This window comes from Aspergillus flavus, chromosome 2 (genome assembly GCF_009017415.1).
Source record: "Aspergillus flavus chromosome 2, complete sequence".
NCBI classification, from domain to species: Eukaryota; Fungi; Ascomycota; class Eurotiomycetes; order Eurotiales; family Aspergillaceae; genus Aspergillus; species Aspergillus flavus.
Genome location: NC_092409.1, coordinates 5,857,347 through 5,880,424, shown reverse-complemented (window position 1 = coordinate 5,880,424; position 23,078 = coordinate 5,857,347). Strand labels below are relative to the sequence as shown.

The following is a 23,078-nucleotide window of genomic DNA, read 5'->3' as shown; positions in this document are numbered from 1 at the left end:
CCTCGCAATTGTGCCCGAATGGCAATTGTGGTATATGCAACTTTATTGAATTCGGTTTATCCTGTCTTTGGTTCTATGAAATATTCTGAGTGGAAGTTAATGAGGTTATATCTACCGAGATACGTTACACATTGACTGTAGTAACAATCTATACTTAGATCAAATAAGAGAAAGTTCCATCAGAAGACTTTAATCTAAGACTTGGAACTCCACTTATCTTCATCACGCCATTAAACCTCACCATCCGCCACAGAAGCCCGCAACTGCTCCTTCTCCTCCACAGTAAGATCACTCTCCGCCTTCCCCATCTTAATGAATAACAAGAAAACCAGAGCAACACCCGCACAAGCCACCCCAAACCAAAAAGCAGCCTTATAACTACCCTTCAAACCGAGATACGTAGTTTCAGACACCGTCAGATCAGCCACCCCCAGAAAAAGACTGATACCAACAAAAACAGTAGTATTGATGACAGCACCAGCTACCCCTTGTCTATCCTTGGGTAAGTTGGTAGTGATGAAGATATTACTGACGCTGTATGTAATGTCGCACCCGACGGTTGTCCCAATCATTGCGGGGAAGATGTAGGCCCAATAGTTGGGATTTTCGGGTATGAGGGCGAATAACAGCATGGCTACAAGATACCCCAACCCAGATATTATAAGGAGGAGCTTTCCTGGGATAAAGTGTAGCGTGAATCCACCGGCTGTGGCTAGGATGAGGCCGCCGGCGGCCATTGGTGCGAACCATGCTGTGGTTATTAGTGTGTCTTTGCCGAGGATTGTTTGGATACTATGACAACACGAATCAGTGAATATTCTTTGTGCTTAAAAGGCTGATAAAGTCTTACTAAAAGTTCGCGTAGAAGAGATAGACACCGAATACACCGTATTGAAAGAGTAGCGATGTGAACAGCGGTGTCATATACTTTACTTTGAATATATCGAATGGAAGTAATGGCGACGAAGCGATCCAACCCTCCACGTAGAATGCGGCACAGAGAAACAGAATGCCCAGGATGAACGTGACAAGTATGTATGGGGTTCGCCAACCATCTGGAGCGTGAGTACTATCTGTGATAGCGTACACTAGCAACAATAACCCCGGGATGATGGTTGCGCATCCCCACCAATCCATTTTTGAGTCACTTGACGACTTAACTGATGGCAGAGAGAGTAGCGAGATGATTGACACAACAAAGAGCATTATGGCACCTATCCAAAAGTACCACCTCCATGTGAGGTAGTGCCCAGAAAGCCCGCTAACTGCTATACCCGAATAAAATCCTAACGGCGAGAAGGCTCCATACAGACTAAAGACAAGGTTTTTGCGAGGGCCAGGCCGATAGATTGTTCCGATCAGCATGATGCCAGCCGGTAAGTAGGCCGCGGGTCCTAATCCTTGTAGCGCACGGCAGAATATCATCATCATGTAGTTTTTACTGCAGCCGCCGATCAAGGACCAGATAAAATACCAAATCAAGCCGGAATTGAAGACGATATGGGCACCGAATATATCGGCAAGGCGAGCAGCTGGTAATAGGAAAGCACCGGTGACCAAAGAGAACACGCTTGCAGGCCAAGTCTTCGCCTCTTCCGGTATGTCCAGTGCATCTGTCAAGACCGGTAGGATCGTGTTGAATCCGCTGATAAAGTATTCCTGTTCGAGTGAGATAAGATCTTCAATGGTAGTCTGAAGGTCTCTTACCGCTAGAAGCATGGATGCCAGCAATGAGAAACAGAATCCTATTTCTATGACATTGTTAGCAAATATAGCCGGGCGCTGCCGCCCAAGTTTCTCGAGCTGGACCGTATCAGGTGTACATTGCTGGTCAGACTTTGTTTGGCTGTCTTGACTAGTTGCACTGTCTGCACGAATCTCCATGGCGATAGAACGGGGCCATGAGCCACGTTGCGAATGGTTTCAACGAGTCTGGTGACCTGGTAGAGTCGAAGAGAGATCGCCAGGAATGAAAGGAAATCGGCGAGGGAGGAGGTCAGAGACCACTTGATCTCCCGTCGATCCGTTGAAACATCCATTTCCATAATCCGAACGCTAAAAGATAATTTTCTGGGCATATATGTGTAGCTGTCAATTGTTGGGAGTGGGATGTGAACGAGGTAGGGCAAAGGCCCACTCCGACGAGTCAGAATCCAAACTGGGATGTCTCCCAGCCAATCTCGTTGTGGCGATGGATGACAAGCTTCCCAAGTGGGTCTCTTATACCAAAAGAGAAGCCAAGACGTAACTTTTGCATTTCCTCTTCCTCGGCTTACATGTCCACTTCTACATCCAACCCTGCAGGTTATGCCTGACTCAGAAAAGGTCATACCGCCACCACAGAAAGCTCGAGACCTTTCAACGATAGACAATCACTCTTAGCCGCTCGCCTCAGTTCTCTAGGTTGGTATTTTCCCGCGCTTGTGTTTTCCTGCGGGGCTCTCTTGGCAGTCTTTCTGTGAGGCCGAATTCCATCAATGCAAGAAAACCCCGGATCAAAACCGTGCCACAACTGTCGAAGAAAACGACGGAGATGTGACCGTTCCGTTCCCGTATGTCACAAATGCATGAAAACTGGGCAGGAATGTCTGGGCTACGGCAAGCTGTTCATCTGGAACGAGGGTGTGGCTAGTAGGGGAAAGATGATGGGCAAGACCTATGCAACGCCAAACCATCTCCAGCCACTCACCATGTCGACAAGAGACGAAGGAACCAGCAGGGTTTGGACCTTCTCATGTGATCTAAATCCTAGCATCCCCGATCGTAATGATCTCGGGGCACCGCTTTACATAACTCCGATTGACCCACTTTTCCAAGGCATGGATAATCCCTCTAGACGTTACTTGTGTCATTGTAGGCTTCTCTGAAAATGGCTCTTGAATCCTGGTCATGCTAATCAATGCTACAGTTGCTACAACCCTCTGCGAGGACCTTGTGATATCTGATGTTCCCAATGAAAACCCATTCCGCAGTCTAATTCCCACATGTAGAGATCATCCTATCTTACTGCATATCATAGTTGCCAATGCTGCGATGCATATCTCGAGCATGAGCCGTCCAAGCTTTGACCTACATAATAGCAGCGTACAAGCATTGTTGCCAGATCACTCCGCCGTGAATACCCCGATCCACACAAGATACTCAACAGACTCCTCCGCCAGTGCAACCCTAGATGCCCTATCAGCAAAGCAAAAATCAATCCACCTCCTCAAGACAGCCCTGGAAAATCTCCCATCCACAGATATCAACCTCATAGTAACAGTCATACTCCTTTTCATCAACCTGGAGCTCATCGACTCCGGCAAAAACGCATGGAGAGCGCACGTCGAAGGCGCAATGAAACTAATCAGCTCTCTAAAGCCCTTCCAGAACGACCAAATATCTCCAATAGCATTGATTCGCGATCGCATCACGTCGGACTGCTTAACGTAAGTCACCATTTCAAAACCAACCAACAAACACAAAAAGCCCATCCTAATGACAACCCCAGATACCACGTCCTAGGCTCAACTCTCACAAACTCCACCACCTTCTTGGACCCCTTCTCTCTTCCCATAGATATAACAACCATCCTGAGACGCTCCGAAGCAAACAGCTATCTCTCCTTCCCAACAACTCTCCTCCAGATCCTCTTCCGGGCATGCGAGCTATCAAATATAGCCTTTACTCTCCCTTCCACCGAAACCCCCAATCTAATCAACGAAGCATCCTCCTTACTAAATGCCGCGCAAGCATTCGATGTAGAAGCCTGGGCCAACAACATCGAAGGCGCCCCGACGCACCGGACCCCAAACCGTATCCATACAGCCCTCGCTCACCAAAACGCAGTATGCATATACATACACCGAAGTATCGCCTATGATCCTACAGATATGGACTCAGAGACACTGGTTACCGAGATAATCCATCATCTTTCATTCATTGATCCCAAGGATCCTTTATCTAAGGCTACATCGTGGCCGACTTTTATTGCGGGTGCGGAGACTGATAACCCCGTGTATCGGCAGTGGGCGCTAGATCGGTTGAGTTTGTTATGGAATGTACTACCGTGGGGATATGTGCAGACTGCGGTGGAGGTTATGCGGATGGCTTGGAGGTTGAGGGATGAGGCTAATTCTGATATTATGGGGGTAAGTGGTTGGGTTCAGCAGTTGAAGGCGCTGGGGAATCATTGGTTGATTGCTTGATGTGTGTAAATTCTGGTAACATATATGGAATCTGCATTTTATGTTTCTCAGCGATTAGCATTATGATTTTTATGAATTATCATACAGTTAAGATCATGAAACTATATGTTGATAATGGGTTTATCACTATCATTATCGTCCTCTTCACCAAAACGCCGCCTAAGAAGCAATCTAGGTCACCATGTCACCCGGTCGGGGTCTCCCCATTGGGATAAATCGAAAAGAAAGTCTCCAAATCCATCGTGGAGAAATCAAAGTCCCATCCCATATCAGACAAGGTAAGATCCAAAAGGTCCTCGCCGCTACCAAGACTCCCGCTGGGTGGGTTGAGCGCAGCCTGTAATGAATTGTTCTGAAACTCCGATAATATGGGTAAACCGTTACTAGTTTGTAACGGTTGTAGTGGTATTCCCGGTAACGACGGTTCGGGTATACTCTGAGTCTGGGGATTCGGAATATCACTAGAGTATGGCCGGGCAGTGGTGGCTTGCTGACCCATAGTATCATTATATGCCTTTGGAGGGACCCACTCATAAGCAGGATTTAGTTTCCTCAAGACTGTTTGAATAGCCGTTATTGTGCTTTTGATGGGATCGCCTTCTCGCATGGTTGAGAGACTCTGAAGAGCGGCGTAAATCCAGGGAAGGTGTGTGGGAGCAAGGTCTTTTCCGTGCATTAGGTCGTAGATTATGGCGAAAGAGGCGCTTCCTAGGAAGTATCCGTGATAGCGGAGTTCCTATTACCTGGTTAGATCGGAGATTGGATGGAAAATATGGCAGCCTTCTGGTTTTTGAGTAACTCACTCGGACAAACTCGTTAGCCACAGCCGCTTCACTTAGAAACTGAATGGTTCTGCAGGAGGCTCCGAGGGCTTTGTTACAAGCCTCATTAAGCCATGCGGGGGCTTCGGTCGGACGATTGCTGCCATGTTGAGAAGGGTCCTTCATATCTTGCTGCCACCGGCCACGGAAGATCAGAAACGGACGGAAGGTCAAGAGAACCGTGTGGTAGTAAACTACATCGTCAATTATCAGTCGAATTATGGCTGTGTAATCACTTACTGGTTGTTAGTATTGTCTGCTGTACGCCGAGAGTGCCCTGTTGAGGACATGTATCCAAGTTAACACCAATGGCCTGTTGCATCTGCATCTCATATGGTCGATAATCGTCTGTAATTGATCTCGCAAGTCTCCACATCTGCAAAAGCGAGTCATGGTGATGACCGAACATCTCGTCTGCCAATCGAGCGATGATTTTAGAGACATAAGTCAAGGTACACAGGAAAGGGTTCTCCGGCAGTTCGATACCGACGTCCCTTAAAGAGAGTGAAGAGGGGCGTCCGAGATGGAAACAGAACCAACTACGGCAAGTTAGATTGGCCAGGTGTGATCAAGCAAATGAGACGAACGTTTCGTAGAAATACAGAGACCAGAATGTTAACCGCCTCTCTTGTACACTGTCTGTAGGCTCTCCGCCTTGGCTTGGGGCTTCTTTATGCAGTCCAGCTGACAGCGCCTTTCGCGACGCAGCACCCAAGTGAAGAAAGGATGAGTTCGGTCTCCCCTGCTCACTCTGATAATGGGCGTGCTAGTAAAGTTAGGCCCCTGGTATCTTGGCAATCATAGAAGGGAGCACTTATCATGAGCAACGATAATTGGACCGTCTCCAAATTCACGATGTCGTCCAATGGACCGCAAGTTGCTTTCACCTGATCATACAGCACATCCCCCCAGCGATAATGTTCTGTGCCGAGAGCTCCCGTAGCCAGCGCTAACAGAAGCATGCATTGCCCCCAGGTTTCAGAGCGAGCCCCGGGAACAGGGTTGTATAGATGCTCCAGTTGCTGTTCGAACGACTCTTTTGAGCGAAATGGAATCAATGTGTATAATGTGGACAAGAATCGCCGCAGAAATAGATTAGCTAGCTCACGAGGCAAGAACATGACCGGCATATCCATTGACTTGCAGCTTTTTATCGACTCCTTGGGCTCATCTGGTGTTCCAAAGAAGATTCGACGGAAACTGAACATATCAAGACTAGCTCTAGCCTCTTCGACCTCGCCATGAGGCTTTTCCAAGCCCGGGGTCTGATTGGACACTAGATCCCGGTATATCTCCTGCATGAGAGCAAAGTTCGACGTCGAACCATAGTACAGCTGAACTTTGCATGATGGAGATTCCACATGAGTCGCAGACACACTGTTGTTGATAGTATAATTATTTGATGGGTTCCGGCGCGACGGTAGGCCAGGCGATCGCGGGCCCGCCCCATACCCAGAGCGCGTTGTCACTTCTGACTCAAAGGAGTCACTATCACGATTCGTTTGGTGTTTTCTCTTGCGCTGTCTGATCACATCACGATAAATGCAAGGGGTATTTCGTAGGTGACAGGTTTTGCATGGATTGCTACCATTGCACTTGATCTTTCTCTTCCTGCATTCTTGGCAGGCTTTGGATATCCGCCAGCCTGTTTGCAGGGAGGCAGGGGTGTCAGCCATTGGAGCAACCCAGGTGTAAGGATTACTTTATATCCGTCTAGACTGTTCGGTTAACTCACAGCTGTTGCTAATATTACGATTGACTAGATCGTGACGAACACGGCGAGAGAGATCGGATTTACTCCACGTGATTTAATCCGTAATTCCGAGTGAGTGGGGTCAAATCAACCAATGGAAGCCCGGTAGGTTCAGTACTGATGGATCTTGAAGTATATCTCGACTTGAGTAGCAGTTTGTCTCCAGCACATAGACTACTCTATATCAAAAATTTCCTCTAAGTGCCCGTTTTCACACTAAAACTCGATGCTTTGCTAAGAATTTCTGGCCGGAAAGATTTTCCTTGTACTCTATCATTGCCAATACCAAGTACCCTCAAACGACAAACCTGACAGCCCTCATACACAACCCAACATCGCACATACAGTATATCTATCCGGGTCTTTACAAAAAGTACCCTACCTCATTGTAATTCACCCGAGTTACTTTGAATTGCATGTCCACTAGGCCCACGCTCCAACCAGGCTCATGCAAAAGGCACCCATGAAGAGAATAATACAAGCATAAACTCTCTTCTTGCCACGAAGCACACGCCAGCTCTCATCGCTGAGGAAGTCCTCTGACATCAGCTCTACCAGTGAAGCAAAGATAAGGAGGCCAGCGGAGATGGCATTCATGACGCCGACGAGGAGAAGACCGACTTCTGAGTCGGGGCTATAGAGAGTGTGGGTTGCGAGACCAATAGCTTGACCGATTGGGGTTCTGCATACATCAGCAACTGACCCTCATAAACAATATAGCCTCATAAACAATATAGAAAAGATTGAAATGAAGCGGACTTACGTGCATCCATATGCCAGAGACATAAGCCAGGGCTGCATGGCTTTCTCCGGCCAGTCCAGCGCTGCGATACGAGAGCCTAGAGCAAGACCTTCGAATGTTTCTGTGTCCATGTATCAGTAAAGCATGAACCAGTGTAAGTATAAGGGCAGGAAGACAAACGGTGAAAGACGATGGCAATCAATAAAATCACAAACTCGCTGCCGACCGATACACTGAGTGACATGCCAATGAAAACACTATGGAACAGGATTCCCATTTCCAGCAAGACGACTTGCATGACTTCTTTGCGATGCTTTTGCTCCGGAGTCATGACATGACCATCGTCGCTGCGCTCCACATCTTCTTGGACAGGTTCGATCCTCGGTTCTTGCCGATATTGAGGAACCTCTGGAGCGGAGGAAATGCGGCAAATACGTTCTGGGTCTTCGCCCATTTGGTTGATAGCTCGACTAATGCTAGAAGACCGACCGATCAAAGGGCCCATATCGCGTAGGTGAGGAAGAGGCTCTACGCCGGCCGGTCGTTCTCTCTCGTTGCACACGGTCGAATCAACCACGTGGGCCCTTTTGATGGGGGTTTCCTTCTCAGTAGGTCGAGAAAGATAGGGTGGCGGGTCCGACAGGCTAGTGCCTCCGCGACAGCAATGTCTCGCGGGACTAAAGACCATCTCAATCACTGTCACCAGGAACACTCCCGCCAGGGCAATGGCCCCTGGCATTTCGGGGTAATCGGTGGTCCAGAATTTCGACAGACATGGATCGTTGAGTGACTGAAACGCGGTGGGGAGCAAGTGCACAAATGCAGTGGCGATCAGGACACCGGTACCGAAATGACTGACGAAGAAGAGACATGACGACGGAATGCGGAGACGCGGAAACCATATGGCAAGGACCGGAAAGGCGCAGGCTAGTGTCGAAACTGACAATATGATGAACAGCCCGCCAACGTGCAAAGGAAGGTTGTACTCGCTACCCCCAACACCACCCTGCGCACATGTTCCTCTTTTCTCGAAAGGAAGGTCTCTTTCAATTGGTTCGAAACCTTGGCCTAATTAGCGTCTGGAATTGTGTTAAAGATCAGTCGCGGAGATTATTCGTCTTACCTGATGAGGGAACTGGGGGAACCTCCGGGCCATGCAGATATCGCCCAATACTACTATGGGAAATCAATGCCGACGTGAAGAGAACCGACAGTAGCCACGATGCCCAGCTCTTGAATGTTTGAAAAGATTGAGAATTGTTTTGACCACGATGACTCTGCTGACCAGCATTAAAGCTGGTCATCGGGTCAATGGGACGTCCTGGAGATGCTCATCAGCACTGATGCCGCCAGCCGGGTACTCACCGACCAAGTAAACACAGGGAAGTAACGAAAATAAGGAGTCATACCTGACTTCGAGGTCAGTGACGCCCCATTATCCCACATTAGATTCTTCTCTGGATCAATCGGCAGGGAATTCATCCTCCGTTTGTCACTGTGGCACGCCAACGACTGTCCCGAATCACTACCATTTCCATCTCCCTCCTTATTCTCACGGGCGTTAGAGATTCCATTCAAGTCTTGGCGAGTCGTCAGATCTGGCGCCAGAAATGGCGGGTTCTGATTCCACTCGACATGCAAGAGCGTATCATCAGTACGCGACGGGCAATTCATGATGGGCAACGCTACTGATCTCACCGTGATGGAGTTTACAGGAGTATTAACTGAGACAGATTGTCCGCAATTTCATCGTTGCAGAACCAGATGGCAGACTGTGGCCAACTAAGGGCTTGGCATTGTCTTGGTTCCGGAAACGATCGCTCTAGCATATTCTTGGCGTTGGTCATGGAAACCTCGTCAACAAAGACGTTTTCCCCCGTTATTGGAGAAGCTGTATGTTTCATGCCGTCCAAATCACCTTGCAGCATGCTTGCTGTGGTTGAATGACACTCCTATATCCCATGATCCCGTCCTCTGGGCTTGGGATAGATCACGGGACGTTATGTTCGATTTTAGGTGTGAGAGTTTTTCGGGCCGATGATCGGGGCATTCCGCAACCGTCGGCCCGGCATAGATCCAGGACTCTTCAATCCCAATGACAGTAGACACCACTCTACAACAAGGAAGAAAGGAGAAACAGGAAAAAAGATCATGGATCGTCAATCCAGGGGTACACCAACGGCGCGGCCGTTCCCGTTTTCATCGTACGCCCTACAGGGCAGTCCTTATCCACGGACCACGGGACCTGTCAACTCCACTCACTATCTCGGAGAATATCCACGAGATTTCACTAGGAGTTTGAATCTGTTTGATTGATCACATATTGGGCACGTTTGGCCTGTAGTCAGTCTGAACCATGTTCTGTCATATTTTACTAGGATAAAGTTCATATTCTTCACTCAAGGTTCTAACCAAGGGATGCATCATCACCCTTTGCTTGTTACATACTCCTCGGGAGAAATCGGATGGCCTTACCTAACAAGCGGGCCAGACAGGCTTTAATTACTTTGGTATAGAGGATTCCAGAAATAGGCCTTCGCACTCAGGGAGAATCTTGGCCCGGTGATTTGCGCACGATCGGAATAAAGAGGAGATCGGCGGAATCCGCCTGGCGACAGAATTAAGACTCAATATTCTGCTTCTCTCACGAGTGTGATGGGACTACGATACCGTTGCCCAACTTGGGATTGAAAGAAAGTAAAAGTAAACTCTAGAGCTCCAACCCGCCACGTGGCTTGTCAGAACTCAGACCAAGCCAAGACAGAACACCCAAGCTAATAACGATCTGTACTATTGAGAACTAAGTAGATGAACACGCAGTTACACCTATCGAATTCGACTCCGCATCCAGTAGGGAAATCCACTGTGCACGTGACCACAGAGATTGGAGATAAGCGGACCATCGATGGCCCCGCGCTCGCAGTGATATCATTGCTTCCTTGATACATAGACAACAGCATAGTATAGGAAGAGTTGTATGGCACTAAGCTCTGTTGGTTAACCAATCCGCTCAGTACAATTAGTACTTTGGCTTCACTAGTTGGAAAACCTAATCACTCAGATAACATTCCAACCCAGGACAAGCCGAGATATATATCACCTACACTTTTACTCCCGATCCTTACTACCCACACCTCTACTACCATAACCAACAACACAACCATAAACACCAATTTCCACAATACCTTGACCATATAATATAGCCAAATGGCCAGCTATCTCATCACCGGCACCTCACGAGGCCTCGGCCTCGCCCTTGTCTCCCAGTTGCTCTCTCTCCCGGCATCACAAGTCGCATCCATCTTCGCAACCTCGCGATCCGCCCAACCCAGTCCCAATCTCAAAGACCTCATCGACCAGTCCTCCGGCCGTGCATCTTACATCCAACTCGACGTAACCGACACAATCAGCATCAGAACAGCGGCACAACAAATAGAACGCCAACTCCAAGGCCGCGGTCTAGACGTCCTCATCAACAACGCAGGAACCCAACCCGTGACCAAGGGAGGGCCAGAATACATGTACACAACACATAACACACTCCCCTCCATCCAAGAAATATCCAATTGACAATGATCAAATAGGGATAATCTCACCGAAACATTCAACACAAACGTAAATGCACCCCACGAAGTAATCCGTACATTCCTACCCCTTCTCCGCAAAGGAGACCGAAAGGTTATTACCAATATGTAAGCCCTATTATATATTCCCAGCATGTAGTGGATAGCTAACGGATCTAGATCCACGACGTTAGGCTCTATAGGCACGGCGTCACCTTTCATGGCGAAACTGACTCCGGCGTATAATATCACTAAGGCTGCGTTGAATATGCTTACTGTGCAGTATGCGCTTAGTCTTGAGCATGAGGGGTTTACTGTTTTTTGTGTTAGTCCTGGGGTGTGTATATCCTCTCCTACCTCCTCTTCTATCAATTGGACTCAAAGTAATAGATAGTGAGAATGCTAACAAGACTAGTGGCTAAAAACCGACCTAGGCGGACCAAGAGCAGATCTCCCCGTCTCCACCGGCGCAGAAGCAGTGACAAAGATCATCCTAGAGGCCAATCACAAAGACACAAATGGGAAGTTCCTCAACATCCATGTGCCCGGCTGGGAACAAACAGAGGGATTCAATCAATACGACGGGGCAGAGATCCCATGGTAGTAATCAGGATCAGAAAATAAAGTTTCTAAGCAAGGTGAACGGGGGAGTAGAATAATCAAAAATGAAACCTTGACATTGCAGTCCAGACCAGCGTAAGGGCATGAATGAGAGAGTGGTGATGTAGTTGTGGATCCACGCAGTGATGCAACCCTTATTTGCCGCTTTCGGTAATTGATATGCTTCAGTGCCCATGACATCATAATATCAATCAGGTATAACTACGGGGGTACAGGAGACGTCTTCAAGGTCCTTAAGACCCTCTTCTACACAAATTAAACAATACAATCTGTCCAATAAACCACAAGTTCGAAACACCCAAGCCAATCAACCCCACACCAAACCCAACCCCAGCCCCAAACCAAGACACAAAGTTAAAAGATAAAAAAGAAAAAGAAAAAGAAAAAGAAAATGGGCTACGACTTCACAATCTACAAAGGCTCCAAAGACGGCAGCATCCAGAAATCCACAACCCACCGCCCCGCGCTCCAAAAAGACCAAGTCCTGATCCGAATCACCCACTCCGGGGTCTGTTTCACAGACGTCCATTACCGCACAACAGACATGGCCCTCGGCCACGAAGGAGCCGGCGTGGTCGAAGAAACCGGTCCCGAAGTACAAGACCTGGTCAAAGGCGACCGAGTCGGCTGGGGCTACGAACACGATTGCTGCGGCCGGTGTTCGAAATGTCTAACGGGGTGGGAGACGTTCTGTCCCGAGCGGAAGATGTACGCGGCCGCGGATCTGGACCAGGGGTCGTTTGCTTCGCATGCTATCTGGCGGGAATCGTTCCTGTTTAAGATTCCCGAGGGGATTAAGAATGAGGATGCGGCGCCGTTGATGTGTGGGGGGTCGACTGTGTTTAATGCCCTGCATGTAGCTGGTGTGAAACCTACTGCTCGGGTGGGTATCATCGGAGTCGGGGGATTAGGGCATTTGGCGATCCAGTTTGCGGCCAAGATGGGATGTCAGGTTGTGGTGTTCTCGGGGAGTGATAATAAGAAAGACGAAGCTAAGAAACTGGGCGCTGCGGAGTTCTATGCGACGAAGGGTGTTAAGGAGTTGAAGGTTGAGAAGAAATTGGATAATTTGATTGTCACAACGAGCAGTCAGCCGGATTGGAATCAGTATGTGAGTGTTTTGAATCCTGGGGCGACTATTTCCCCGTTGTCGGTTGACTTGGAGGATTTCAAGTTTCCTTATATGCCGCTACTGGGGAATGGGTTTAGGGTTGTGGGGTCGATTGTCTCGGCCAGACAGGTTCATCGCGATATGTTGGATTTTGCGGCTTTTCATGGGGTGAAGCCGATTAATATGACATATCCGATGAGTAAGGAGGGGATTGAGGAGTGTTTGAAGACGCTGGAGGAGGGGAAGATGAGGTATCGGGGGTTGTTGGTTGCGCAGTAGTGGTGTAATTAGAGTTGAATGTGGGTTATATGTATAGTATTGGAAATGATAATGTTTGCTTAACTTGGAGGTGTTAGATATCTTTTCTCATTCTAGGTGAGGCATAAGCATCAAGTGTAGGACCTGCTTCACTGTAAAAGGTGGAAACTGTTTGAAGACACTCAATATTCTCTCCATATCCATGGGATGGCCCCCTTCCGTAAGACTTCGGAAACATAAAAGAGAATTAAGATTCATCCGAGAATGCAAACCTCGAAACGTGAAAGTTGCCCCGTGCAGCACAGATCTTTTGAATGGCTTCATTGTGGTAGAAGTCAAGCACTGACCTAGGGCATGTCGTTTCCACGGGAAAAGAAGAAAGTATAACATAAATAGGAACAAAGAAGTGGTAACACATTCATGCACAAACTAGATATAGTCCGGTTTAAGATATGTGGAGATCGTTCTTAGCATTGGGATCGGAAGTATACATTGATATTAACAAGTGACGCTGGATATAAAACTGCCACATACCTACATTGAATCCGTCTCCCGTATTCCAGACACAGGATAAGTTCAACTACATAGGAGTATGTGACAGTAATTCGTGATATCATTATATACATCAAGGCATTATATATCTAGTCCGCACTAGGGCATCAATCTCCAGCACTTATATCCCCATCCTCTCCCTGCTGGTGCCTGTCAAAAAGCGCCCGCACTGCCTTGGCCGTCATCGGTCTCTGTTTCAACATACTGCTGGTCAGTGTTTGCGTCAATATATTCGTCACAGGCTTTCGTCTCGAAACCCCTTGCCAGATCCTTCGGTCATAAGTCATCAAATAAGCGATCTCCGCCCGATCCGGCGTCTTCATAAACTCCATCCGTCTCCGCGGCGTGATGTTCTTGATTCCAAGAACCCATTGTAAATTCGACAGAAAGAACTGATCCAGCTCCAGCTCCATCAACCCATCACACAACCTCAACAACCGCCAACACAGCTGCACATACTTCCGATCCAGATTCACACCCAACTCATTCGGATCAATCATAAACGAGATCTTGGTAATCAACGACCGAGTCTGCGGCCGAATACACGACAGAAAATTAATAAGAATAGTCGGATTCTCAAACGCAAACCAATTCTCCGTCCAGAAGACATGCGACGCCTCTTTATAGAAGCGTTTGTTAATGAGAAAAATATGGAGATTCTTTCGTCGCGCACATAGACACTTCAGATTTCGCAGTGTCGGATGTGGTTCTCGCTTGGCCCGGATATTCTCCGAGTAGCAGTTATCGCACATGTACTCGTTGGTCATCGGTGGGGACCATTGGCTGCGTGCGGGGGAAACAAAGACAGGTTGTCGCTGGCCCCAAGCGTACCATCGACAGTCGGCGCAGGCGAAATTCATGTTGCTTTCGGGGCCCGTGGCCGTATGGGCGGGACCCGGGTAGTCGTATGAGAATCGCTCGCATTGGAAGGTGTGGTTGAAGCTGAATTTACATGGTTGGACTATGAGAAGACGGTAGACGTGGTTCCGGACTTCTGACGGGAGGGCGAAGAACCTGGATTCGTCAGTTTCGATCTGGGCATTGGATGTGAGGGTTCCATGTACCTATCTAAGAGATCGGGCTCGGTCTTTTGCGCAATGGCCGCTTTCCATCTGGCTTCTGCCTCGGCTGCTTGGTGTTGCTCGATTATGGTGCGATGCTTGAGTCTCGCTCGTTGCACGCCCTTCGGTTTGGTTTTCGCGCGTAGTCGTATAGCTGGGTCTCGCGCAAAGGGATTGCGTGTGATGAGTTGAGGTTCGTAGATGGCCACCGCCATGGCTGATAGTCCCGAGCTGTTGAAGTGGATCCAGGGTAAATTATGATGAAATTATACTTTATCATCATGTTTAACTCCTGCACGGGCGCAAAGATGGTTTTATACCCCGCAGTTTGGGGTCACATCGTCACGGTCTATTATTAGTTGTAGTTTAAGTTGCTTGACAATGGTTAGATAATGTTGACTCACGCTCGTATAGCCTCATCTTGGTAGCTTTGACTCATGTCTCAGTCACCGACTGCATGTCCGAACAATTCATGTCCACTGCAAGGGCAGAGTTCTGAAAAGTACCGTGATCGTCCCAAACCAAACCCAATCAAGACCAAACTGACAAAAAAGAAAAAAGGACCCTGAAAAGCAACACAGGGATCGACGTGGTTCATGTCTGCCTAGAACCAACACGACGAGCAAAAAAGAACGGTCCGGACCGTGTCCGTGCACCGCGCAAGAAATCAAGATAAAGACAGGGAGAAAAACAGATACAAAACGACGAACCCCACCGACCCACCGCGGGCCATGAAAGACCACCGAATTATCCAATAAAGCGCCAGGCCACATAACCAGTCCAAGAGGGAAACGTGAACATCAATCAATCCATCCCCGTCCACGTCAGCCGCGGTCAGGGGTCCCTGGTGCCCTTGAGTCGTTGCTTAGGTTTAAAAGTCGCAACATGGCCTCCTTCGCCCGTTGCTGCCTCTTCGGCGCCAATCCCTCAACTCCATGACGGCCTTTCGTCCTGCTCGTCATCCGCCTCGCGGACGAATCACCTGGATCAGCCCGATCCTGGGTCTCCTGGTCATCCTGTTCATATACATGAATCACCAAAATGCCTCGGCCCCGATCGCATTCCCTCAACGACAACAAAATGCCAACACAGACTGTCCCGACCTTCCCGGCTTGGAGGACATCTTCGTGGTCCTGAAAACCGGCGTCACCGAAGCCCGCGACAAAGTCCCCATCCACCTGCAAACCACCCTCCGCTGCATCCCAAACTACATAATCTTCTCCGACTACGCCGAGAAAATCCACAACGTGCAACTCCACGACGTCCTCGAAAACGTAGCCGAGGATATCAAACAATCCAACCCGGATTTCAGCATCTACAACCGCGTCCGCGCCGCCGGGCGCACAGCCCTCACATCCGCCGACCTGAACCCGGACACCAACTCCGCCTTCGGGAAACCGAACAACCCAGGCTGGAAACTGGATAAGTGGAAGTTCCTGCCCATGATCGAGGAGACGTTGAAGGCGCGCGCCGACGCGAAATGGTACGTCTTCATGGAGGCCGATACGTATTTCTTCTGGCCGAATTTGTTGTCCTGGTTGGCGCAGCTGGAGCACCAGCGGCCGTATTATTTGGGCAATCAGATGCAGATTGCCGATGTGGTGTTTGCGCATGGTGGGTCCGGGTTTGTGCTTTCGAATCCGGCTATGCGCGCGGCGGTTACCCTGAGGAGGGAGAATGTGGATATGTGGGATCGCGTGACGAATGATCACTGGGCGGGTGATTGTGTGTTGGGGAAGTTGATGGCGGATGCTGGCGTCGGTATGCTCTGGGCCTGGCCGGTTTTGATCTCCGGGCAGCCGAGTGAGCTGGACTTTTTCTCGGAAGGGTATCGCAAGAAGCCGTGGTGTTATGCGCCGGTGGCCTATCATCATCTGGGGCCGGACCAAATTCGAGAACTCTGGGAGTTTGAGCGGAAATGGTACCGCGATGGCAATCGGAAGCACGTCTTGTATCGGGATGTGTTTCGACATATTGTCCGCCCGAAGTTGGGAGGGACCGTCGCCGGTTGGGATAATCGGATTGAAGAGACGCCGGGGAAGTCGAGTCTCAGCTTGGTGGAGTGCCGGGTGCTCTGCTATCGTGACGATAAATGTGTACAGTATACTTATACCGATGGGAAGTGTTGGACATCCCATGTGCCTGTTCGGGGTGCGCAGAAGGACGGAGTCGCCTCCGGCTGGATTACGGAGAGAGTCGATGCCCTGGTGGATGATATGGGTTCCTGTCCTCATGCGAAGTGGATTCTAAGCTAGACGCTATACCAATACTTCTTGCAGTTTCTGGAATGTATAATTCATGTATCATGAGCGTATCATCTATACCCTCTGCCCAAGCAGATCAACTACTCGCATACAGTGACCCGTATGGGCTCTTCTCCTCTCATCATCCTCCATCGATTGCTCGACGCTATCAACTCATCGCACCCCTCCATAGCCCATGCCCATTTCCGTATGAAGCCAGGCGTCACTTCCCAGCTTTCTAGTCTGTGCGGCTCGCCCCACAAGATAAGCCCCTGTCTCGAGGCAGTGACATCGTCATCGTCCCCTTCCGTGAGTGCCAGCTTACTGGCAATAGGAGGCTTGCGGGACCATAGTGAACCAAACATGTAGTCCACGATCTTGTCCCCAAGCAAGTCTCTTACAAATTCCGTATGATCAAAAGAGTTCTCGTGGGCGATCAGATTATCTCGCATCCGCGGGATTGGCAAGAAGTTGATCCAGGTCGCGTGTTCAATATCCATTTGCAACGACGTCGGAATTAGACTCTCAGGGAGCCCGGGCCTTGTCGCGTAATACATGGAAGTACCGAGAAACCAAAGGTGGCCGGGGCGGATCTCATTTTTCTCAATGCCTGGGATGATGAACGCGGATGACCCGGCCAGGATAACCTTGGCATGGTGGACTCCTCGCAGCACGTTAAACTGAATCAGATGTAGCAAGTGGTCAGCAGGTAGGGAAACTTCCGTCTCCGACGACCCATGCAAAACCCTCTGCACTTGGTTGGAGATTGAAAATGGTGCAACGGAAAGATAGGGTGCGGAGTGCTCACTCCACTCTGTGTTGTTCGGGGCTGGGCCATGGTTCAGATGTTTGCTGCTTGCGCCTGACGTGGTTTGACTTTCATCCTCAAGCCGCCAACGATAGACTCGGAATGGACGCGGGTTGGCGGTTATATGGGCTTGATCCTTGTCTCGAAGACGAAGTCCTGGCTCTAGATGAGTCTATTGGATCGACAGAGCTTTGAGGGGCAGACGTAGGCCGTAACACTCACTGCGCGCTCTCTGGTTCAACCTGTTCTGTGTCCTTTTGCGCTGTAGCTTCTCATCTCCGGCCATAACGCCGTGATCCACCGGCTCCACTGCACTACGCTCGGACTTTGGCAACCATGAAGTACTGGTCATATTCACTGGTATGCAAAGGAAGGCAACGGAAATTGTGAATTTGTGATAGACTGAGATGTTTCTTAACTCCGTTGGGGGCCAAACACATGGTACTATCCCAATTTGGTAAAAACTGTCAGCTGTCAGCCACACTTCTTGGACCCATATTAGCCGCTATTCCCAACCTGGAAAAACATGTCAGCCAGTTTGGGCCACATTGTATACTCCCGTAGAAATCACAACACATTGACTGCATTGCGAATGGATATAAAAGGCTAGTACTTTCCTGCTGAGCATTCCCTTCATCAGCAGCATCTTATGATATTCTCTTCTATTTTTCGTAACTTACCGCACTGATCAATCAACATATTCTGATATAAAACACCATGTCTCGCTACGCCGAAGCTCACGCAAACCCCCAGGGTCCCGGCGACGCCCGCCCAACAGCACTCCAGATTGTGAAAGACGCCGAGATGGAAGGCAAGCTTGCTGGCAAGTCTGCCGTAATCACCGGTGTCTCATCCGGCATCGGCCTTGAAACAGTCCGAGCCATCGCAGCAACCGGCGCATTTCTCTATCTCACAGCCCGAGATTTGAACAAAGCGAAAACCGCTCTGGGCGACATCTTCAAGCCAGAGCAGATGGAACTTATCCACATAGACCAGTCCTCCCTTGAAAGTGTGCGCAACGCCGCGAAGACCATCCTTTCCAAAACCGACAAAGTAAGCCTCCTGATCAACAACGCCGGGATCATGGCTCTGCCGGAACTCCGCCTGTCAATGGATGGCTATGAGCTGCAGTTCGCAACAAACCATCTTTCCCATTTCCTGCTCTTCAACCTACTCAAGCCTGCCATGCTTGCCGCCTCCACTCCTGAGTTTCAGTCTCGCGTCGTTAACGTATCTTCCGATTCACACCGACATCACGGTATCAACGCGTCGGATAACTATAGCTTCCAGAAAGGTGGATACGAACCATGGACAGCATACTCTCAGTCTAAGACAGCGGTTATTTACATGGCAAATGAACTCGACCGTCGATATGGCTCTCGCGGACTGCACGCGACCAGTGTTCACCCCGGGATGATCGCCACTAATCTGGGACAATACCTTACTCCCGAGCAGATTGAACAATTGCTCCAGAATACGAGATGGAATTCTCTGTGGAAGAGCTTCGAGCAAGGCGCTGCGACAACGGTATGGGCCGCTGTTGGTAGGGAGTGGGAAGGCAACGGGGGAAAATTCCTTGCTGGATGTGCCGAGGCCGTACGTGGCCCGGAAGGAACTGAGGATTATGTTGGGACATTTGTCAATCACACATATAAGCCGGAGGACGAGGCTCGGCTGTGGAAAGATTCGTTGGAGATGGTTGGACTGTCGGATGATAAGTGATGTGATCTTGGGGGTTGGTTTGTGTACTAGTATGACGGCGGTGGGTTATAAGCTTGAGTAATAGTAATTTTATGCAATGCGGCATTTATTGTACTTCACAATATCCTGGATACTTGCTAACATGGACGTACCACTTGGATGTAAAAAGCCAAAACCAACCCTCTCGCTCTCAGAAATGTCACATAACGACAATCAAAGCGAAGATTGAGAGGGGCGTTTTGATAAGAACAAGTAGCTTTTGGATTCCAGGGACCCTCTAAGCTAGTCACAGAAGATTGGAGGTCAATGCAAGGCTTGAGTAGGAACAATACATCATATTGGATGCAATCACTGTTTGTCTCTGGGTGGCAGTATGCGCGTGGTCGTTACTGAGACGCTCTCTTAAGATCGGATCCTGATCTATTTATCGTGACCCCATTGTCTTTTCTCTAAATTAGATATGGTAAGATATAGCAAGAGAAGGCTTTGACATTGAGTTGTGTGGTGTGGCTGTTGCGTGGAATAATGAAGGGGTCAATTCCGGAAGAGGTAAAGAAGTGTAGGTCCTGAGGCACCTGTCAGTGATGCATGGATGATATAGTGAGCCTTATTATACGTAACCCATTAGGTATTTTTGCTATCATAATGACCACTTCTTTTGGTCGACCGAGAACATCCCCAAATCTTTCCTCCGGAGGCGACTTACAGACTTACAGACTCACAGAATCACAGACACAAGAATCAAAAACACCCTATACGAGACAGGTATATTCTATGGTCACACAGCTCAAATTAGAGAAAATAGAACTAACTACTGATGGAGACATTACTAGCAAATCCTAATCATGGTGTATTTCAAAAAGGGGACAACGTCAGATGACACGCGTATCATGGTTCGCAATCGCGTCTATCCCGACCGAAGCGCCATACTCAAGCTCTACTCGTTCGTTCGGAATTGGGGGAGTGACAAAAAGTATCCGACGTTCAGCTACTCTTCCTGGAAACGAGCCCTCAAGAGCCAATGCGGCTTCTCCTCCAGGAGCCACCGTGTCAGATGTAAACTCCCGCTTGGTAAAGGCACACAGGAGATTGTCTATGTGTCATGTGAGCAGCAGTTCGCCGCTGCTATCGATGCCATGTCGCAGAGCGGAGCTGATCTTGAATTCGAGATTGTTCATAAATACAGTGAGAATACCCTTTTACTATATGACTCTGATAGGAAATGTGTGCTTACCTTTGTTAGAATGGTTCCGTGTGGAGAAGGATCCCAGTCTGAATGGACATCGAAGCCATGGTGCTAGCAGTAAGCGTGGATCTAGTTTCTATGGGGCTGCTGAGAAACTGGGTGACTTTGAGAAATGCGATCTAGATTGATTATTCCACAATGCTCCAACTTTTCACTATTGAAACTGGTAGTGTTAGGATTTGCTTCGTGGCTTCTATGCTTTTGTGGCATCCCTGTGCTCTCTGTGAAACTTCTATTTTCCTGAAAGAAGTGGAATCTTGACCTGATGTTCTGGCTGGATCTCTTTTGTGCTTGTGCGGAAATGCGGTAATTTGGGTAGTCTGATCGCAAATTTGATACAATATCTCAATGATCAGAATATCCTTCCATCAGAATGAGTACCCAAAGCCATGAGTTGGGACATGCTCAAGGCACAGAAATCAAAGCAAGTCACTAAATTGGTCTCAAACTATGAAAGTAAAGAACCACAAGACATTGCCCCAATACAGAAATAGTAGCTCACCAGGAGACCACCAACATTGCCATCTGGCAGAGATAGGTCAACAGAGTTAACACATCGAAGGCAACAAACTAACTAAGTCAAGACGATTGATTCCAAGTGCACATTGACACCGGCCCGGAACAAGCTCCACCGGCAACTCCAGGATACACGTGTAGTGACCTTCAATCCGAGAAGTACTGATTGTCAAGCCAAGCCAAGAATTCCTCACGGCTGATCGTTTCATTGAGAGTTCCGTCGTGTTTAGTCTCCAAATAACCTAAAAATATTAACAAACATCTCATGATATCCATGCTGGATCCGGGTATATACCATCCTGGGGAACAATCTCAAAGTCCAAGCCGCGTTCAAGGTTCATTCTGGTGGCATAGTGCCAGTGAGCTTCACAGAGGATATTTCCAGTGATTTCGATGCCATCGTAGTAGACGGTGTATCTGGCAAAGTGGGTGTTTGGGTCGAAACCACACTTTTCGATCAAGCCGGTGATCCATTTGCCGTAGTCCAGGTCTCGGATATACATGGTTTGGCCATCCCAGACACGAGCAAAATCCCAGGCCATGAACATGCCGCTCTTGGTTGGGTCCATGCGGTTGTGGACCTTGAAGACCGCGTCCCAGGCAATTTCGCGTGGCATTTTGTTGTGAGCTGGGAATGCGGGTTAGTATGTTTACTGCCTTACGGTGGGTTTGAGCTTTATACGCCCGATTCAAGTATCGAGGGGGAAGAGGAAGCCTCACCTTTAAGCGTCAGAGTGAGAGTTGGATGACAATAGATTGCGAGAGTGTTGAGGGTGATCGGGAGACGGAGGTTGAAACAGTCAGACAAGAGCAGGAAAACAAGAGACTGAAGATGAGGGACAGAAACGCGTAGTCAGGGAGTACTTCTATTTAATTCACTCTGTCAGGCTCCATCAGACTGTAGTAAAGCTACCCAATTGACCAAACCAATCAGGTTTGCAAGCACGTCAACGCCTCATAGCTTTTCTGTTACACGCTTACACACTATAATTCATCGCTTGCTCGTATACTTTCTCTTCTGATCTACTAAGCTCTCAAGGTCCTTCCCACTTCTTACAATCTCTGGCTTCTTAAACGTTATTTACTACATCCTTATCCCTCGGGACAGCGCAAAAATGAAAATCCATGAGGATACTCCCATCGAAATCATCAACCGTGTGGATCCCGGGCGTTCGGCCTTCCTCAGGGCTTGGTGCGTATGGCAGGCTGGAAATAGTGAAGACACTCTTGTCATCTGGGATCTTGACTATCAATCCTGGGTGGAAGTACTGGTCGACCAGTGCATGTTTAACGCGGACATGCAACTGTTGAAATTCTCCTTTATTCGGGATGGACGCATTCTCACTGGATATGTGTTCTGTTGCACGCAGTGGCTTTGTGCCATTCAGGCGATGCTGGAATCTGATGAGAGGAGAGTCCAGTTTGAAATCATTACTAAAGAAGGTAGGTTATCTTATACATGGCCATGATGTTACTTGATTACAAAATGGTGACTTATCTCTACGGAAGACTACGAAACCAAACTCGAGCAAGCTGTGCCTTAGCCAATTTTTCGATACTTTGGGAAACTGCCCATTACACCATGTTGTCTGAAATTGGAGAATGAGCATAGGAGGAAGCGGGTCACAAGGCTTAGCAGAGATTTCAGATGTCTTATGGAAGTAGTACTAGGAATCACATAATGAAGTACATGATGTTCACTCACGTGCTCTCCTGTAACCCTACCACCTTATCAATCTCATCTGAGATCACAACATGCCTAATTAAGGATGCCATGCTCATTTTGTCAAGTTTGTCATGTGATATTCTCATTTCACGACGGAATGGTATGGAAAGATGATGGTATTCACTGGTGGGATCCCTTTGTTAGTTAGGCAACGATCGACGCACATTTT

At 48.6% G+C, this 23,078-nt stretch overlaps 13 protein-coding genes across 13 annotated transcripts; 7 read left to right on the top strand and 6 right to left on the bottom strand.

Moving 5' to 3' along the window:
- Nucleotides 1–2,223, bottom strand: F9C07_2278371 (putative transporter). Its single transcript, XM_071510289.1, has 3 exons — nt 1,708–2,223; nt 851–1,659; nt 1–792 (listed from the first exon to the last, which is right to left on the bottom strand). Exons 1-3 carry the CDS (start codon nt 1,882–1,884, stop codon nt 231–233), a joined length of 1,548 nt encoding a protein of 515 aa, XP_071364094.1. The 5' UTR covers nt 1,885–2,223; the 3' UTR covers nt 1–230.
- Nucleotides 2,224–2,690: 467 nt separating this feature from the next.
- On the top strand, nt 2,691–4,187 carry F9C07_2057110 (fungal-specific transcription factor domain-containing protein; the record flags this gene model as incomplete). Its single annotated transcript, XM_041290407.2, has 3 exons — nt 2,691–2,853; nt 2,909–3,428; nt 3,491–4,187. 3 exons carry the CDS (start codon nt 2,691–2,693, stop codon nt 4,185–4,187), a joined length of 1,380 nt encoding a protein of 459 aa, XP_041143711.2.
- Nucleotides 4,188–4,306: 119 nt separating this feature from the next.
- F9C07_1352762 (uncharacterized protein) lies at nt 4,307–6,934 on the bottom strand. Its single transcript, XM_071508010.1, has 5 exons — nt 5,827–6,934; nt 5,596–5,771; nt 5,249–5,547; nt 4,991–5,202; nt 4,307–4,923 (listed from the first exon to the last, which is right to left on the bottom strand). Exons 1-5 carry the CDS (start codon nt 6,682–6,684, stop codon nt 4,372–4,374), a joined length of 2,097 nt encoding a protein of 698 aa, XP_071364093.1. The 5' UTR covers nt 6,685–6,934; the 3' UTR covers nt 4,307–4,371.
- Nucleotides 6,935–9,358, bottom strand: F9C07_1352780 (plasma membrane zinc ion transporter). Its single transcript, XM_041290392.2, has 5 exons — nt 8,913–9,358; nt 8,627–8,824; nt 7,684–8,565; nt 7,525–7,624; nt 6,935–7,443 (listed from the first exon to the last, which is right to left on the bottom strand). Exons 1-5 carry the CDS (start codon nt 9,175–9,177, stop codon nt 7,185–7,187), a joined length of 1,704 nt encoding a protein of 567 aa, XP_041143709.1. The 5' UTR covers nt 9,178–9,358; the 3' UTR covers nt 6,935–7,184.
- Nucleotides 9,359–10,710: 1,352 nt separating this feature from the next.
- On the top strand, nt 10,711–11,670 carry F9C07_1836 (putative short chain oxidoreductase; the record flags this gene model as incomplete). Its single annotated transcript, XM_041290406.1, has 4 exons — nt 10,711–11,024; nt 11,088–11,195; nt 11,247–11,403; nt 11,482–11,670. The coding sequence occupies 4 exons, from the start codon at nt 10,711–10,713 to the stop codon at nt 11,668–11,670; spliced, it is 768 nt and encodes a 255-aa protein (XP_041143708.1).
- Nucleotides 11,671–11,936: 266 nt separating this feature from the next.
- Nucleotides 11,937–13,179, top strand: F9C07_2278366 (Zn-dependent alcohol dehydrogenase). Its single transcript, XM_041285050.2, has one exon. It carries the CDS (start codon nt 12,079–12,081, stop codon nt 13,075–13,077), a length of 999 nt encoding a protein of 332 aa, XP_041143707.1. The 5' UTR covers nt 11,937–12,078; the 3' UTR covers nt 13,078–13,179.
- Nucleotides 13,180–13,715: 536 nt separating this feature from the next.
- Nucleotides 13,716–14,884, bottom strand: F9C07_1838 (uncharacterized protein; the record flags this gene model as incomplete). The annotated part of the gene is made up of 2 exons (XM_041290391.1): nt 13,716–14,622; nt 14,673–14,884. The coding sequence occupies 2 exons, from the start codon at nt 14,882–14,884 to the stop codon at nt 13,716–13,718; spliced, it is 1,119 nt and encodes a 372-aa protein (XP_041143706.1).
- A 720-nt stretch (nt 14,885–15,604) lies between these two features.
- Nucleotides 15,605–16,924, top strand: F9C07_1839 (uncharacterized protein; the record flags this gene model as incomplete). Its single annotated transcript, XM_041285049.1, has 1 exon — nt 15,605–16,924. One exon carries the CDS (start codon nt 15,605–15,607, stop codon nt 16,922–16,924), a length of 1,320 nt encoding a protein of 439 aa, XP_041143705.1.
- Nucleotides 16,925–17,013: 89 nt separating this feature from the next.
- Nucleotides 17,014–18,072, bottom strand: F9C07_1840 (uncharacterized protein; the record flags this gene model as incomplete). The annotated part of the gene is made up of 2 exons (XM_041290390.1): nt 17,014–17,882; nt 17,943–18,072. The coding sequence occupies 2 exons, from the start codon at nt 18,070–18,072 to the stop codon at nt 17,014–17,016; spliced, it is 999 nt and encodes a 332-aa protein (XP_041143704.1).
- A 365-nt stretch (nt 18,073–18,437) lies between these two features.
- Nucleotides 18,438–19,442, top strand: F9C07_1841 (putative short-chain dehydrogenase/reductase; the record flags this gene model as incomplete). The annotated part of the gene is made up of 1 exon (XM_071508430.1): nt 18,438–19,442. The coding sequence occupies one exon, from the start codon at nt 18,438–18,440 to the stop codon at nt 19,440–19,442; it is 1,005 nt and encodes a 334-aa protein (XP_071364092.1).
- An 824-nt stretch (nt 19,443–20,266) lies between these two features.
- On the top strand, nt 20,267–20,795 carry F9C07_1842 (uncharacterized protein; the record flags this gene model as incomplete). The annotated part of the gene is made up of 2 exons (XM_041290405.2): nt 20,267–20,606; nt 20,665–20,795. 2 exons carry the CDS (start codon nt 20,267–20,269, stop codon nt 20,793–20,795), a joined length of 471 nt encoding a protein of 156 aa, XP_041143703.2.
- A 535-nt stretch (nt 20,796–21,330) lies between these two features.
- F9C07_1843 (uncharacterized protein) lies at nt 21,331–21,800 on the bottom strand (the record flags this gene model as incomplete). Its single annotated transcript, XM_041290389.1, has 2 exons — nt 21,331–21,425; nt 21,479–21,800. 2 exons carry the CDS (start codon nt 21,798–21,800, stop codon nt 21,331–21,333), a joined length of 417 nt encoding a protein of 138 aa, XP_041143702.1.
- Nucleotides 21,801–22,298: 498 nt separating this feature from the next.
- On the top strand, nt 22,299–22,952 carry F9C07_2239221 (uncharacterized protein; the record flags this gene model as incomplete). The annotated part of the gene is made up of 2 exons (XM_041290387.2): nt 22,299–22,626; nt 22,693–22,952. 2 exons carry the CDS (start codon nt 22,299–22,301, stop codon nt 22,725–22,727), a joined length of 363 nt encoding a protein of 120 aa, XP_041143701.1. The 3' UTR covers nt 22,728–22,952.
- Nucleotides 22,953–23,078: the final 126 nt, after the last annotated feature.

Excerpts from the sequence above, each read along its gene's own strand:
- F9C07_2278371 (XM_071510289.1), bottom strand. The coding sequence starts at position 1,884 with ATGGAGATTCGTGCAGACAGTGCAACTAGTCAAGACAGCCAAACAAAG. Across the intron at positions 1,660-1,707 it reads TGGCATCCATGCTTCTAGCG|GAATACTTTATCAGCGGATT; the intron begins GTAAGAGACCTT and ends TCACTCGAACAG. Across the intron at positions 793-850 it reads CTCTTCTACGCGAACTTTTA|TATCCAAACAATCCTCGGCA; the intron begins GTAAGACTTTAT and ends GTGTTGTCATAG.
- F9C07_1352762 (XM_071508010.1), bottom strand. The coding sequence starts at position 6,684 with ATGGCTGACACCCCTGCCTCCCTGCAAACAGGCTGGCGGATATCCAAA. Across the intron at positions 5,203-5,248 it reads GCAGACAATACTAACAACCA|TTTACTACCACACGGTTCTC; the intron begins GTAAGTGATTAC and ends TTGACGATGTAG. Across the intron at positions 4,924-4,990 it reads TGGCTAACGAGTTTGTCCGA|GAACTCCGCTATCACGGATA; the intron begins GTGAGTTACTCA and ends ACCAGGTAATAG.
- F9C07_1352780 (XM_041290392.2), bottom strand. The coding sequence starts at position 9,177 with ATGAATTGCCCGTCGCGTACTGATGATACGCTCTTGCATGTCGAGTGG. Across the intron at positions 8,825-8,912 it reads GTCACTGACCTCGAAGTCAG|GACGTCCCATTGACCCGATG; the intron begins GTATGACTCCTT and ends GAGCATCTCCAG. Across the intron at positions 7,625-7,683 it reads GATTGCCATCGTCTTTCACC|AAACATTCGAAGGTCTTGCT; the intron begins GTTTGTCTTCCT and ends ACATGGACACAG.
- F9C07_2278366 (XM_041285050.2), top strand. The coding sequence starts at position 12,079 with ATGGGCTACGACTTCACAATCTACAAAGGCTCCAAAGACGGCAGCATC.